The sequence below is a fragment of the Podarcis tiliguerta genome (assembly GCF_965153285.1).
Source record: "Podarcis tiliguerta genome assembly, chromosome: 5".
Taxonomy (NCBI): domain Eukaryota; kingdom Metazoa; phylum Chordata; class Lepidosauria; order Squamata; family Lacertidae; genus Podarcis; species Podarcis tiliguerta.
In genome coordinates, this window is record NC_139538.1 from 597,065 (window position 1) to 613,158 (window position 16,094).

The window sequence follows — 16,094 nt, forward strand, 5'->3', positions numbered from 1 at the left end:
AGGCCCCAGTCCTGCGAAGCCCTACTGGTCCCAGGGCCCGGCTCCTGCACACACTCCTGAAAGCAGCCTGCAACTTCCTCCTTTTATTTTCACCTCCAGCTGACACCAATCAAGCCTAGAGTGCCACTCCTATGCACTAAAGAAAATTCTGGATGCCTCTTTAAAGCTCCAGGAACTTTTATCTGTTTCTTAAAGAATGTTTCCCTAACTCATCTGTCTTCTTGGATGCTTTAGCTGCCATTCCTGTATTTCAGGGGTGATACGGAAGGGGGGGGGGCATGTCTTCTTCACCTCCTTCTTCGCTACAATATATCCATTTATTTCCAACTGTCAATGACAAAAGGGACTAAAATCTATAAAATTCATAGAAAATCAACGTGCCAATTTGCTCAATTTCTCTAGGACTCCATGACACCTTCCCTGTCCTCCATAATCCCTCAAGCAAGGTGTCAAGACCCTAATCCTGTCAAATCACTCTGCCAAGCCTTTCCTCTGGGCAATGCCAGGTGGCAGACTATGCATACATGGACCATTGTCTTCTCATCACCGGTACTCAGGATGTGCTTATCTGCGCATATCTCCAGCTCTGCATATTCCCCCCTCCCTCCTCCATATGTTAATCCTGTGTAACCCAACCTCTTCTTAATGTATTCATGATGTATGTAACTGGGATGTATTTTGCACTGTATTCTGGGACATGGAGGGAAGTTTCAAAAGTTCATGTCACCCCTTTCTCGCTGTTCAATCTCGCCTTGAACCTTATTGCGCAATAAACATGGATCCTCTGCAGTTTGCTCCTGTCTCCGGCTGAACTCATTTTCCTCCGCAGGGACCCGCGGACTTAGTCCGATGAGCTGGGTGGCAGAGCAGCCTCGCACCCAGATTTTGCCGTAACAGGGGGTTGGACTAGATGCCTCTCGGGGTCCCTTTCATCTCTACGATTCTGTGATTCTGGAAAAGTGGAAACTGCTTCTGGTCCCTTTTGCTCTCCTTCCTGCTGTTCCGGCCTTCGGCCGTGGGCTACCTTGGACTGCTTAGGCAGGGATGGAGGAGACCTGAACGCTGGAAGATTCAGAACAGAGATCAGAGAGGGCTTCTTCATGCAGCGCAGAGATAAAACTATGGATCACACTCTTGCAGGAGGAAATAGTGGCCCCCAGCCTGGAGGGCTTTAAAAGAAGCTGAGACAAATTCATAGAAGAGAAGAAGACAATGGACAGCGGCTAGACGGGATGACTCTGCTCTGCCTCCACAGCTGAGAGACAGCCATGCTTCCTGAATCCACGGAAGGGCAGGGTGCTCTTGTGATTAAATAATAATAATAATAATAATAATAATAATAAATTTATTATTTATACTCCACCCATCTGGCTGGGTTTCCCCAGCCACTCTGGGTGACTCGCAACAAAATATTAAAAATAATAAGAGAAGAGTTTGGATTTGATATCCCACTTTATCACTACCCAAAGGAGTCTCAAAGCGGCTAACATTCTCCTTTCCCTTCCTACCCCACAACAAACACTCTGTGAGGTGAGTGAGGCTGAGAGACTTCAGAGAAGTGTGACTGGCCCAAGGTCACCCAGCAGCTGCAGGTGGAGGAGCGGAGACACGAACCCGGTTCACCAGATTACGAGTCTACCGCTCTTAACCACTACAGCACACTGGCTCTGTAAAAATACAGTAAAACATCAAACATTAAAAACTTCCCTGAACAGGGCTGCATTCAGATGTCTTGTAAATCTCATATACAGTGGTGCCTCGCAAGACGAAATTAATTCGTTCTGCGAGTTTTTTTGTTCTACGAGTTTTTTCGTCTTGCGAAGCACCACTGCATATTGACGGTTTCCCGTAGGAATGCATTGGCGGTTTAAAAAAAAAGGCGCAAGACGTTTCATCTTGCGAAGCCAGCCCATAGGGAAATCTGTCTTGTGAAGCAACTCAGAAAACGAAAAACTCTTTCGTCTTGCGAGTTTTTCGTCTCCCGAGGCATTCGTCTTGCGAGTTTTTCTTCTTCCGAGGCATTCGTCTTGTGAGGTACCACTGTAGTTGTTTCTTTCCTTGACATCTGATGGGAGGGTGTTCCACAGGGTGGGCGCCACCACCGAGAAGGCCCTCTGCTTGGTTCCCTGTAGCTTTGCTTCTTGCAATGAGGGAACTGCCAGAAGGCCCTCAGCGCTGGACCTCAGTGTCCGGGCAGAACGATGGGGGTGGAGACGCTCCTTCAGATATACTGGACCGAGGCCATTTAGGGCTTTAAAGGTCAACACCAACACTTTGAATTGTGCTCGGAAACGTACTGGGAGCCAATGTAGGTCTTTCAGGACCAGTGTTTTGTGGTCTCAGCGACCACTCCCAGTTACCAGTCTAGCTGCCGCATTCTGGATTAGTTGTAGTTTCCGGGTCACTTTCCAAGGTAGCCCCACGTAGATCAAATCCTGCTTGCATGTTTCCCAAGAGGTGGTGCATCTGGTTGGCTGCTGAGTTGCAGCAAGATGGAGGATCCTTTAGATCTCCTTAGACCCATGGGCATAGCCAGAGGGGGCAGCAGTCCCCCCCATTAAGTAAATAAATAAAAATAATCAACTAACTGACCAATTGTGTTGCTGATAACTGGGTACTGCCCCCCCAACAAGAAACCTGCCCCCACCCAGTAAATCCTGGCTTGGACCCCTCCCATGCTTAGCCCCCACTGCCCAGCCAGCCAACAGGGGCCAATGGCCAGGGACTTCATAAAATTTACACTACACTAGATTTTGTTTCATTATTTCGAAAACCCTCAAAGGAAGAGTCTGGATATTGCTTGCTTTGCACAAAACAAATACGGAACCTATTCTTGGAAAAGCTCCTCAAAGCAGGACCCTTTTTGTGTTGCTTCCCTGGCCTTGGGGAAAGATGCTCTGAGGATGCTGAGAGCCAGAGCAGGATTCTGGAGGGCCAGTGCTGCCCCACAGGGCTGCTTCCCACAATGGGGTGCATAACAACAGGGGGAGGGGGAGCTTTTCTGCCGGAGCCCCACCCGGCGCAAGAGACACGGGGAGGGACCTCCTTGCCATCGCTAGACTCTGGGGCCAGGATTGGCTGAGTGCTTGGCCAGAGAAGAGGAGATTGACAGAAAGGCCTTCAGGACGCATACAATATGTGGGGGGCAGGAAAGTGTGTGCGTCTTTGAGATATTGAGGAGGAAATCCTTTCAAAAACCACTAGACGTTTTCCGTGGCAGGAGCTTCAGTGGAGCAGCCCCCACAGCCATTCTCCACGGTGGCACTGCTTGTTTCTCTCTGGGTAGCCCACCCTGCTGCCCAAATGCCTTCCCGCCTGCCTGTTCTGTGCCCCTCAGGACAATGTGGCCCCCAATAGCCCTGCTGGTCTTGCAGGCGCCTCTCTCCCCCCCCCCCAGCCATCTCCTTTGGCTTTCTCCAGGGCATCATCTTGGACCCCAAAGACGGAGAGCGGGATGACAGCATCCGCAGGGTGCTTTGGGGCAGAGAAAGGCTCTTCTGTGCCTGCCCCCAGCGCCACTCATCCTCTCCTGCTGCCCCCAAATGCCCCCTTTTTATGAAAAAAAGAGGGTGGCTTTGTTGTGGGAGAAGAGGACCCTTCTCCTCCCCTGGCGGTGCCCTCCTCACAGGGACACAGCCAGCCTTGTTCTCCCCTGAAAGCCAGAGACGCGCTTTGTCCTGGGGGGCGGGGGCCCAAAGGCTCCGCAGCTGCTTTGGTGGTCGGAGGAAACGGGGAGACAATGGAGGCAACTCTTTGGAAATATGGTTGCTTGTCACTATCTGCCAAAAGGGGGTGCCCACATGATCCATGAGGGCTGGGGGGGGGAGCAGTCAGGCCAGAAGAGTGACGGGGGGGGGGTGCCAGGGGAGGAAGAAGGGCGCCTCCACCTCACCCCGGCTCCTCTTTCCCAAGGTCTCCTTGCAGCAGCCAGTAGCCTTGGTCTTTACCTGCCACCAGGTGAAACAAGATGGAAGCCCCGAACAAAAGAGCCCCCAAACTTTTATTAGCAGCTAATCCCCATGTTACACCCCCCAAAAAAAACTACATCATGGTTACATCATGAAACGGGAGGTCTGGTGGCAATAATCTGAGCATCCTGGACCCTGCCCCATGGTTCTCCTTGCCCTCCACCAAACACCCATCCAGTGAAACAAAAGAGATCCTTACATTTCCCTCTTTCCCAGCCAAGTTTGTCACACCCTTTTGTCTTAATCTGGGTTTGTTATTTCTGGCATGGCTGGCACTCAGGTATCAGGATGCCAGGGATTATCACGCAGGCAGAGGGGCTGCTGAGGAGCTGAGCTCACATGTCTATATGAATTTCTGAAGTTTCCCCAGTGAGCCAGTACATAGATATTGTTAAAGCGCAGGGAACTTCTATTGGCATTCCCATGACTGGGCCTCACTGCCCAGTTGCACCTCTGAAAATCCTTCCGCTGTTGCTCCTAATCAATATTTCTCCTCCTCCTTTTGTTGGTTCTCAAACGCACAAAGGCGGCAGACCGCAGGACTCTGCAGTGAATCTTCCCGCCCATTTGCTGCCAGGAGCGGCTTGTTTGAGGGTTGCTGGGACGTAACCATGGCAGGCCGCGGGGCTGCTGGCGTTTGGCTTCGCAGAGGAGGTGGAAATGTTCTAGTGGGAGAGCAAACAGCGGGGGCTCTGCCTGGCCCTCCCGGGGTGTTGACACAGAGAGCATTATTCCGGGATCCATCGCCAAGTTGCACTTCAGGGGGACAAAAGGAGACAACCCTGTAAGCTGGCAGGACGGGGTTATCAAGCTCAAGATGTTAGTTCAATATTTGCCCCTGGGTGGAAGGCGTTTGGGGCTTCCAGGAGTGTTGACATCATGCTTGGCCAGCTCAAGATGAACATATTCAGGAGAGCAGAGAAGGGGTGCCTGAGGGACACACGGCGGCCGCTCCGGGGGCAAAGAAAGGAGGCATGGGTTAATAAAAGCTGTTGCTGGAGCTCGAGGACGGGTCAGTCTTCCTCCCCTCCCACTTTTATTTTTGCAACAGGCCTGTGAGGTAGGATAGGCTGAGTTAATATGGGCTCATAAGCAGTGATTATTGTCACTAGATGCGGGAGGAGAGGATGGAGGGGGCCCAATCGACACACAGGGCACCAGTCCCGGGAACCCCTCTTGGCATCTCTACTCAGAGGGATGGAGCGAAAGTGTGCAGAGTTTCAGACTTTTTAGTTTAGAGACAAGGTGAATAAGAGGAGTTTATAAAATTAGGCATGGCAGAGGAAAGTTTTCCTCCCTCTCTCATAACACAAAAAAACTTGTGGAAGTTGGAAGATGCAGGACAGATGACAGTCCTTCTACGTGCAGCACAGAGTTGAACGATGGAACTCCCTCCCACATGAGGCAGTGATGGCCACCAACTTGGATCTCAGTAAAAGAGGACTGGGCAAATTCATGGAGGAGGAGAGGGCAACCGAGGGCTTCCAGCCACCACAGCGAAGTTCTGCTGCAGAGTCAGAGGGAGTAATATTTCTGGAAAGCACCGGAGGGGATGGCCTTGCTCCTGTGTTCGACTCCTCCTTGCTGGCTCCCCCCAGGCATCTCTGCTTGGCCACCGTGAGAAGAGGATGCTGGACTCCCTGGGCTGATCCTGCAAGCCCCTCTGGCTGCACAGATGTGCTCAGAGCCTCTTCGCATCCCAGCCAAAAGCAGAGCTCTCCTCCAGGCACACAAAAGGCCTTGTCCGGCCGCTAAGCCCCCACTTGAGAAAGCCGAGTCAGATCACCAGACCCCCAGTTGGCGCAGGCAAAGCTCTTGGGGGATGAAGAGACACGGGGAAAGTCCATGAAGCTGGCTGGGGTGGGGGGGGTGTGGCTTCCTGGCTTTCTGGGCTGTTTGTCCAAAGGATGAGGACCCCCCCCCCCTTTCTCTGTGTGTGACCTACTGATCCTCTAGACCAGAGCCATGAATATTCCCATAATCTCTTCCAGAGGCCGCAGGATCTTTTCATGGAGCAAAGCATCCCAGGTCCCCACAAGTGTGGGGAGGAGGAGAGAGCCATCAGTGGCTACAGGGGCGAAAGAAGACTTCTCCTCCCTGTGGCCAAAGACCCAGTTGGGCACATTTGCATCCACACACAGAGACACAGGCTGGGAGCCTCAATGGAGCCCCTCTGGATGCTTCACCCGGGCCGAAAATCTGGCTAGCCCCTGCCCCCCCCATAACTATGGCACTGTTCTGCTCAGTCTCCACAGCTGGGGGACACCAGTGCTTCCGAACACCAGTAGCTGAAAACCACAGGAGGGGAGCTGTTGCTCTGGCGCTTGGATTCTGCTGGCAGGTTCCTCGCTGGGGCATCTGGCCGGCTGCTGTGAGACCAGGCTGCTGGCTGATCTAATAAACAAAAATCTGCCCTTATTCCCTTATGGGGACACAAGAGCCCTTATAGAGTCCTTTGCAGGTTCTCTATCGGTAGGAGAAAAGAACAGAGGCCAAGCAGAGAATATTGAGAAGCAAAGCAGCTAGCAAGCCTGATCTTTAGTGCACTGTTGCAACAGGGTGCTCCCCTCACACGGTGGAAAGGAGGAGGAGGAGGACCCAGAACCAAGGTTGGAGTCCAAGACCACCCCCAGAAACATCATACCTACATCACAGAAGGGGGTGGTCTACAACAGAAATCAGAGTGCATTGTTTACCTCAGATTCTGAGTGTGTTGTTTATCTCCTGTCTAGCAAGTTACCTGTTAGTGCTTACTTGATGGGATACCCTGGGGAGCCTGGCCAGTCTTTTGTAATGATAAATACTTAGTTCCTGAGCCAGGTCACAGGCTCACCCTATTCATACACAGACATACCCCTAAGACAGGATTTGTGAAGGAAAAGACATTGGGGAGGCTTTTCCATTTGACTTTGCAGAGAAAAGACCTGGTCAGTTTGGGAGTCAAAATGGCTTCATGGCTGTTCTCCTGTGCAGCTTCAGACATGCGGTTGATATATTTATGTACGTGTTTGCCTGGTACATTTATGAACCTTTATTATATACATAAGACCTTAATTTCTTTATTTCAATGAGATGGGCTCCTTTAGGCCGGATCCAGCTGGGCTCTCCATGCCTTCCTAAGTGGGCTCTGCCCCCCAGACACAGGGCAGCCCCTGTGGCTCACCCCCACAGCTCCTGCTCCCTGGCAGACGGCAGGCAACCCCCTGAAAGCCACAAGGGCAAACAAGGGAATATCTCCTCCCTTCCCACGAAGGAAAAGGTTGCAGGAGATAAGCCCAACTCTCAGGGTGCATCTCACTCGTCTGCTGCTAGAGGTTTCTAAGCAGAGGTGCGATGGCCATCTGCCAGGGATGATTTTGCCGAGATTCCTGCATGACAAACCACAGCAACTGGGACTCTTGGGAGGGAAGTTGCAGAGGGCCCACCCAGTAGAAATAAAGAGGAGGGGGCGGAGATGCCCACTGACATGGGTGGGCCTTTGACTTCCCTGGAATGCAACGGGGAGGAGGATTGGGACCACCTGCCAAGGGAGGGTAGAAGAACAGAAGTTTAGCCCCCCAGATGCAGAGCGGCCACTTGGCTGAACAATATAACCAAAGTAGTTGCCCACACTCCCCGAAACTGCCATTGCCGCAGCTGCTAAGAAGCGGGGCTGGATTTCTGCACCAGCTCTCAGGGATATTCAGCCCTGGGATAGCCAACCTGGTGCCCTGCAGGTGTTGTGTGGATTCCAGTGACCATGGCTCAGTTGTCAGGGATGACGATGGGAGCTGGGGGTTCAGCAGCAGCATCTAGAGGGGCCCCACACTGGTGACCTCTGGCTCAGGTAATTAGGCTACTCATGCCCAATGGCTCCCTTTTCCACCAGCAAACTGCAAGCTTATAACTCAGTGGCCTTTGCCAACCTGACGCCCTCCAGCTGTTTCAGGCTGCAATTCCCATCAGGCCCAGTGACTAGTCCAAAACAGCTGGAGGGAACCAGGTTGGCAAAGGCTGGATTATAGGTACTGGACTGGGAGCTGTTAATGACAGATAAGCAAGACCTGGAGGGCAGAGAGTTGGGTTATGATTTGGCAGTTGAATCAACCATGATCAACTCTGTAATTTCCCCCAACCTCAACTGATTGGGGGGGGGGGCTGTGCCTTGCTCTGTGCAGAGAACAGCGGCTGCGATCTGGAACCCAAGCCTTACGAAGAAGGGTTGAGGGAGCTGGGTATGTTTAGCCTGGAGAGGAGAGAGCCACCTTCAGATATCTGCAGAGTTGTGCCCCACAGAAGATGGAGCAGACTTGATTCAAAGGACCACAAATGAGATTCCAACTCAGCATTTGGAAGAACAGTGAGAAAAGTTCAAGAGTCGAATGGACTCCCTAGTGGACTCTCCTTCCTTGGGAGGTTCCATAAAAAGGACCCCAGGGGTCATCCAGTCCAACCCCCTGCAATGCAGGAATCTCAGCTAAAAAATCCCTCACAGGAGGCTGTTCAGCCTCTGCTTAACCATCTCCAAGAAAGGAGAGTACCAATTTGGAACAGCTCTTACCAACAGAAAGTTCTTCCTGATGTTTAGTTGGAATATTTTCCCCCCTTGCCATTTGAACCCCGTGGTTGGGGTCCTCTCCTCCAGAGCAGCAGAAAGCAAACTTGCTCCACCTTCAGTCTGGAAGCCATTTAGATATTTGAGCTCTGTTTTTAAGCAGAGGGTGGATGGTCCTTTTGACGGGATTCCTTCCTTGCAGTTGCTTGGACCAGGCATCCCTCCGAACTCTACGCTTCTTTCCCGCCTTCTCCCCAATCCATCTTGCGCTCTCTTCTCACGCACATCATTCCAAAGGATCTACTGCAAGGGGACAGGTTGTTCCCCAGATGTGAGTCTCCTTCCAGAGGGCTGGAGTTCAGCGGGGGGAGCAGGAGACGCCTGCAGCCCCAGCCTGTAAACAGGCCATCATTCATCGCAGAGGGAGGAGGGCAGGCAGCTGCGGAACAGGTGTGCAAGCCCTTGTGCTTTGCCGAAACCTGAGCAGGGCGCTCTGGGGGCTCCTGCCTGCCCCCCACCCCTTTAACCTGACACTTCCATGCAGCCGCTCTCCCCAGCAGCGCCAAGCGCGCCCGCCTTCTTCTACCCAGGCTGTTTTCTGCTTGGCTGGGTGCAGACATGGCTTGCATTAACTCCCCAACCTGCCAGGAAATTATGGGAAACAAAAGGGCCCGAGATGTCCCTCAGCCTCCGACAAGCCCCAAAACAAATGGTACAGGAGCAGGGTCACAAAGGAATCCGACGCCCACCGCCCGCCCTGGAATTAATTTACCTACCTCAGAGCCCATTCAGGGAAGGGGGGGGCAGCTGCGACATGACAAGATCGGACAGGCCTCTGCCCGCCTCTGGGCTCCTTTGTGTCCCCCGCATAATAGACAAGGCGAGTGCATTGCAGGAGGGGTGGGTGGGCACCGTGTCGTCCCCCCAGCGATGGAGCAGGGCCTTTGCAAATGCTAATGGGCTTGGAGCAGGACGGAGGATGTTGGTTTTCACACGAAAACAGAAAAGAGGCATTGTGGCGAGAGGCTGGCAATAAACGTGTCATATCTGCGCATCAAAGGCTCTTCCAAGCCTCTCTCTGGGCAAATGACGCTGCTCTCCTAGCACTGTGCCAAAAATGTCTCCTTGGTGTGCGTTTTCGTCTTCTTTTACCATTATGAGAAATGGTATGTTGCATCCGAGAAATCAGGAAGGAGGCGTGAACATTTTCGGGGGCATTTTCATGGGTGGAGGGGCAGCAGGAAAGGCGGAAGGAAGTTGGTTCCTTTTGGACTTTCCAAAGCGGTAACCTGGCCATCCTTTGGAAGCCGCCCTCCTCCGAGTTTTGCAAGCAACATATAGAAAAATAGATGCGCCAGGATAAACTTTGCACTAAAATGCTGGCCAGTTTTCACGGGGACTTATTTGAAAAATAAGACATCGTAAACTGGATTGTTTCTCTCTCAGTGGATGCACTTGCCCATAAGAAGAGCCTGCCGGATTAGGCCTGCACCCTGCCTAGTTCAGGATCCTGTTCTCAGACTGGCCAACCAGCAAGCAGGATTTGAGCCACCGGGATTCAGATCTGCCTGGAATGAACAGGCCCCACCCTCCACTCTTCCGTTAAAAGCGCCCATCAAGCTGGTTCTGCAAGTTCATGGGCTGGATTGATGGACAAACTCCTAAGTAATGCACTATAATTTCTGTGTTCAAGCAAATCTTAAGATAATTAGGGTAATTTTGTTTTAATACAGTTTCAGGTAAAATGTAGCCGACTGCCCTTTTCTTGATATGCTGGCTTGGGATAATTAAAAGGGGGGTGGAATCCATTTTCTTTGCACTCGGTGATCAGTATGAAATATCCAGCACTTCGCTGTTTTAACAAATGCAATCCATCTTGGCTAATTGAGGTGCCGAAAGATGAGTGTTTTAAGAAAAGGCCAAATGCTGTTGCGCGCTTCTGGGATTCACGAGAGAGAGAGAGAGAGAGGGAGAGAGAGAGGGGGGGGGAAGCCCCCCCCTGCCCACCGCTGAGAGGGGTCCTGTGACCACAGAGCCTTCACCTTTCTGGCACACGAACACTGAGCATCTCCCTCTTGAATTAGCATGACTCTTCCAAGATGCAGCTTCACTGTCGGATCCAGGCAGCGTGGCCAACAGCATAGGAAGATGGGCGCTCTAGTCCACCAATATCTGAAGGGCACAGTGTTGCCTGGTCAGGGCTCTTGGGGGTTCCAGGCAGAAAGCCTTTTCCCAGCCCTGCCCGGAGGAGCCACGGGGGAACTGAACCGCCTGGGGCACAGCAGCTGCTCTGCTGCTGAGCTGGGGGGCCTGCCCCATCGCTGAGCCCTTGGGGCAGTTGGGCGGCATGCAAATAAAGAAGAGAGTAAGAAATTTAAGTGCTCAAAACCTCTCTTTATTTCGTTTTCCTTCAATGACATCTGCATTCAATAAATAACTTCCACGGGATACATCATGCTAAACGTCAGGTCGGCAACAGAGGCTTAAAACTGAAAAGTGGACCAGACAGAAGGAAGGACAAGAGGAGGATGGGGGGGGGCAGTAAGAGACGGGTCTCGGTGCAGCACCCCTTTTTGGGAAGGATCCCCTTCTGGGATCCTGAAGTTGCCTCTAGGAAGGCCAGAGCAGCTAAGAGGCTTTTGCGTCATTGAGGGCACAGAATCTCTGGCGTGCGGCCGAAAGCATTTGCTACACACACAAACACAGAAAATGCCATCTCATTTTATTTTTTTAATAGCAGAGGAATGAGGATTGCTCTCTCCCATCTCCCTCATTTTGGTTCTTGGCAACAGCTGCCTCCCCCTGCCCATCTTGTTTCCAGATTTCACAGAACACCATGCAGAGGAGGGGGGGGGCAGCAAAGGCAGCATCCCCTTTGCCGAAAAAAACAAAACAAAACCCCACCTCCCACCTGCGAAGTGCAGCAAGGCAGGATCCTCAGAGGACGAGGGGAGAGAAATTAAAGGCAGCGCTGTGTAGCCCATCGAAGGAAGCAGCCTGCCAGCAAGTCGCTTGCGCAGAGGTGGAAAGGCAGAGAAATGCAGATGTGGGGATAGGGAGGGGGAGAGTGGGCACCAGGACATTTGGAAAGACACCTCAAAAAGCGCGAGAGGAAATGTTACTGGTAACGTGTATTTCTGCATTTAGGGCTGGCGCAAAATGACAGAGTCAACCCACGATGGATGCTTGGAGCTGCTCCACGGGGGTGACGAGTGTCTGCGCAGAGGGGGCAGTTTCTTCCACGATGCAGAGAGGAGACGGCTGGGTTTAAAGGGGCTGTGTGTGGAGGGCTGTGACCAGCACACGGCAGGGTCCCCTCTCCCCCCAAAAGCCACCGGAGCCCTGCAGCATAAAAAAACCAAACTGGGCGAGTCCCTGAAAGGAGCTTTCCCTCCAGAGTCTGCTCCTGCCACGCAGACCAAGAGCAAATCTCTTTGGAGCTTCTTCCCCCTCTCTAAGGCGCTTATTCCACATGTCTCAAAAGCGGCTGATGTGCAACCATTTATCTGGAACCTGCCACTGCCAGTGGGATACTCAGGAAGGAGTCCCTCTCAGGAGCATAAAAATAAAAAGTGAAACGGAGCTGGCCAAAGTCCCACCCCAGGACCAAACTGCAGTGAAATGGACAGTGGAGGATGCTGTTCTTGGAGCCAGGTGCCCGTGGATGGGCCCCCGGGTGCCTGTTTGGACACGGCCTGGGAGCCCCCGCCAGGCTCACTCCCCCTGCCCAGCTTCTCTCCAGTGCCTCAGTCGAGATCTGGCTCCCCAGAAGAGCACTGAAAGGGCCCCTCAATGCGCTGCGTCACACAAACAAACAAACATTACGTAGGAGGTGTTGTCGACGTATGTACAAAGGCTAAAATTTTATTCCAAGCCCCTCGGGTTCGCCACGCAAAGGAGCCCCCCGGCTAAAACCACTAGAGGCGGCGGAAGGGGTCTTGCCACCCCAGAAAGAAAAACCCCCTACTTCTGGCCCCTCCCTGGAAAAAGAGAGAGGGAGCACTTGCAGAATCTGGACGCCCCCCTCAAGGCATCGTTTCCAGGTGAGAAAGCGTCGGTTTCCGTTGCCAGGTGTGCTTCCCTCGTCATTATCACTGCCCCCGTCACCCAAAGGGGAGGTGGCAGCCAGGACCTCTCGCCGCCTCCTGCCAATTGTCTCCTTTCCCCGGGAGACGTTCTGGGACACCCCTAAAAAGTGCAGCAGGAAGGAGAGGAGGACCAGGAGGCGCCGCGGGGCCATTTCTAGTGCTTTGTGTGTTCCAGAAGAGGGGCTTTGTCTTCCTGTAGAAGCTCTGCTGAAACACAAACACAAATGGACTGAATTTGCAGAGAGAGACTGGACAGAGGACCCCTCCCCCCATTCCCCCCCCCCAAGTCATTTTTGCTTGCTGGGAACAGAAAAGCCGCCTCCCCTCCTGGGTCGCCATTCACTCGCCAGGTATCTCAATCAAGAGACAGGTCCCTGGCGCCATTCCTCCAGCAAAGCCCAGAAGGGCAAAAGAGCAAGACAAGAGGGAGAGATCGGCCCAGATTGAATGTCTTCCCCTCGGCTGGACTTGAGGGACGATTCCAACAGATTCCACATGAAAACGCTTATGGACCTGTGGAGATGGCAGTCCTGAATCGGTGGCGTATGCCCTTCTGGCTTGCACTCTTTATAAAGACTTGAGGAATGAGATTATCACCCCTCTTTTATTGTCCATTCTAGGTCGCCCAGCCACTGCCACCATGTCCTTTCTCTTGGCAGATCAAGACGAGCAGGTGACAGCAAAGGCTGCAAGGTTTTTAGCTGGGGCAATCAGAATAAGGTCCATTATTTGACCATTGATTCGAAACTCCAAAATGTATTTTATATAATTGACTTTTTATTTCTATTCTTTGGATATTGTATTGTTCTTTTATTGCGATGGCCGACGCAAATGAAGATTCATTCATTCAGACTGGCCCAGAGCACGGGGCATCACAGGGCACAATGCCCCCCCCCCGGTGTGCCATGCTGGAACCGGGAGGCCCAGATTCAAATCTCCAATCAGCTAGGAAGCTTGTTAAGGTGGCTGAGGAGTCAAGAGGCGATTCCGACTAACACAGGAAGAACATTTGGACGGTAAGGACTGTTCAGCAGTGGAACAGGCTCCTTCGCAAGGTTTTTAAGCAGAGTTGGGTGGCCGTCTGTCAGAGATGACCCTTGGGAGCATCTTAAAATTCTGTAAGACTTGGATGAAGCAGCAGGAGGGTTAACGGAACAACCTTTTAAGGCCCTTTCAGGCAAAGATGGAGGTACACAGTCCCTTGGCAAGATGAAGGGGGCTTCCTGCTTTCTGGCTGTGTTAACAAGAGCAAGACGGGCCTATTTTGGGCAGAGCCAGAGCGCTGCAGTTGCTTAGTGACCACCCAGAGCTCCTTACCTGTGTGGACAGGCTACTTCTCTTCTTGATGGAGGGCTTCAATGAAGACTTCAAGTTTCTCCTGGATCTCCCGAACCTTTTCTGGAAAAGTTAAGATACTGCTGTCAGGACGGATGTCTCCAGGCACAGATGCCTCCTCTCCCAGGTGGAAGCAGGCCTGGCCTCCCTGAGGAAGGCTGTGGGGCTGGGGCCCCATCCCTGCCCCATAGGTGCCCCGGAGGCCTCAACAAGACCTGCCTCGTCCGCAGCCGGGAGCCTCTTCTGAAGCGGAGAGAGTGCCAGCAGTCAGACTAAGGCCTGCACTGCTGTATTAATAATACTGTATTAACATGTCATAGTTAAACTGCATTAATTAAATTTCCACCTTTTGTTGTAGACTAATCTAGTATAAAGGTGTGCCTCAGAATTAACTGGTTGGCCAGCCTTGGCAAAACTTCCTAAAAATAAAAATATGGCCTGCGTTTTTGCCGAGAAATAATTTCAGGTTTAGAAGTAGTGAAAGCTCTGAGTGCAGCCGCTTTCATGACCAAGAGCTCTTCAGAGGACAGAAATGTGGAGAGACATATAAATGTAAAAGATGGAATAACTGCAGATGCAGAAGCCTCTGAATGGTTTGTTCTTTTCAGGGGCTGATTTAGGAGGCCACAGTGTGTCTCCTCTAAATAAGGCTGCTTCCTAGATCTCACGCAGCTCACTTTGCTTCAGCAAAGCAGGATTAAATAGCACTTAGAAAGTTACCCCTTGGCCAGCTCATAAAATATTACAGAAGACAAAATAAAAATCACAATTCAGAGGTCCAGCCTTTCAAAAGAGGGGGCAGTGTTCAAACTAACCAAACCAAATCAAAGCAAGGCAGGCTAAGAGAAGTGCCCTGAATTTAAAGATGCTTTTGCAAAAGTTATATTCCAGACTTTGGCCTGTTTTGCTCACCCACCCCCAACCATTTTTTCCTTTAAAAGGTCAGAGTTTATCTGGCAGTCAGCCCAGCAGTTGCAGGAGCAGCAGCTACAGCCACTTATCTGTCTATAGGTTTATCTATTTACCTGTCAGCAACAGGCGCAATTGGTGGCCAAGCTGACCCGAAAACACCCTTCCTGCCACTGGCCCAGGCTGAAGAGGCAGAAAACTCAAAGCAAGGAGCTGCCCAAAGCTTGAGGAAGGGCAGAAGGGCAGCCCAATCTCTGCCCAAGCAGACCAGCCCCCAGGTGCCCAGCCTGCACCACCGGCTTGGACTTGGGGGTGTCTCCAGAAAACCTTCTCCCTCTGAGGCTTTGCCTACTTTCTAGAACATTATGCTGTCATCTGTTGCTGAACGGCTGGACTAACTTAGCCAGCTAGCCCTGGTGATCATCTAATGTTTATTGGATGGATTCGCCCCCTAAATTGATTTTTGAATTCTGAATTTATTGTTATTCAAGTTTTATACTGTATTTTATGCTGTTTTTTGTTGCATCAATTAAGTGTTTTAAGCTTGTTGTTAGCCGCCTTGAGCCTGGTTTTCTGAACTGGGAAGGGCAGGGTATAAATAAAAATTTATTATTATCATGGAAGATCACAGAGCCGCAGAACAGTAGAGCTGGAAGGGACTCCAAAGGCTCATCTAGCCGAACCCCTCAGCTTGAGCATCCCTGACAGATGGCCACCCAACCTCTGCTTGAAAACCTCCAAGGGAGGAGAGCCCACCACCTCCAGAGGGAGACCATTCCTCTGCCAAAGAGCTCTGATGGCCAGAAAGTTCTGGTGTTAGGCAGAATCTCCTTCCTTGCAACTTGAAGCCACGGGTTCGAGTCCTTCCATGTAGCGGAGCAAGTTTGCTTTCTGCTGCTCCAGAGAGGAGGACCTGAACCCATGGCTTCAACTGCAGGGGCTGGACTGGATGACCCTGGGGGTCCCTTCCAACTCTACAGACTCCACGAACTTTCCCACCCCAAACCTTCTCCCCGAACTCTCAGGGCTCAGCACCCTCTCACTGCCTTGCTTCCTCCCGACCTCTCCGCCCCAAAGCTGCTCCGATGGCTCCGGCACAAACAACGTTCCCTTTGAGAGCTTTCGGCACGGAGCGAGAGATACGGAGAGCCTGGTTCTCGTGACACCTGTTAAAGAGCGGCCCCCGGCCGGCCACCCCGCCTGCCGCTTTGCAACAATGACGCAGGCCCCAGTGAATGGCCATTCTCCTCCCCATTTACT

At 52.0% G+C, this 16,094-nt stretch overlaps 1 protein-coding gene across 8 annotated transcripts in view; it reads right to left on the reverse strand.

Annotated features, from left to right (window-relative positions):
- Nucleotides 1–10,875: 10,875 nt before the first annotated feature.
- Nucleotides 10,876–16,094, reverse strand: part of OPA1 (OPA1 mitochondrial dynamin like GTPase) — a 59,809-nt gene continuing 54,590 nt past the window's right edge. For 4 of the 8 annotated variants that reach the window (XM_083441969.1, XM_083441973.1, XM_083441975.1 and 1 more), the window contains 2 exons: nt 13,908–13,988; nt 10,876–12,794 (listed from right to left, as the gene is read on the reverse strand). In XM_083441969.1, coding sequence (XP_083298095.1) covers nt 13,921–13,988 — 68 coding nt within the window. In that variant the 3' untranslated portion in view covers nt 10,876–12,794; nt 13,908–13,920. Of the gene's footprint in view, nt 12,798–13,907; nt 13,989–16,094 lie in introns of all 8 variants that reach the window. The other 4 variants (XM_083441976.1, XM_083441972.1, XM_083441974.1 and 1 more) reach the window with 1 other exon arrangement.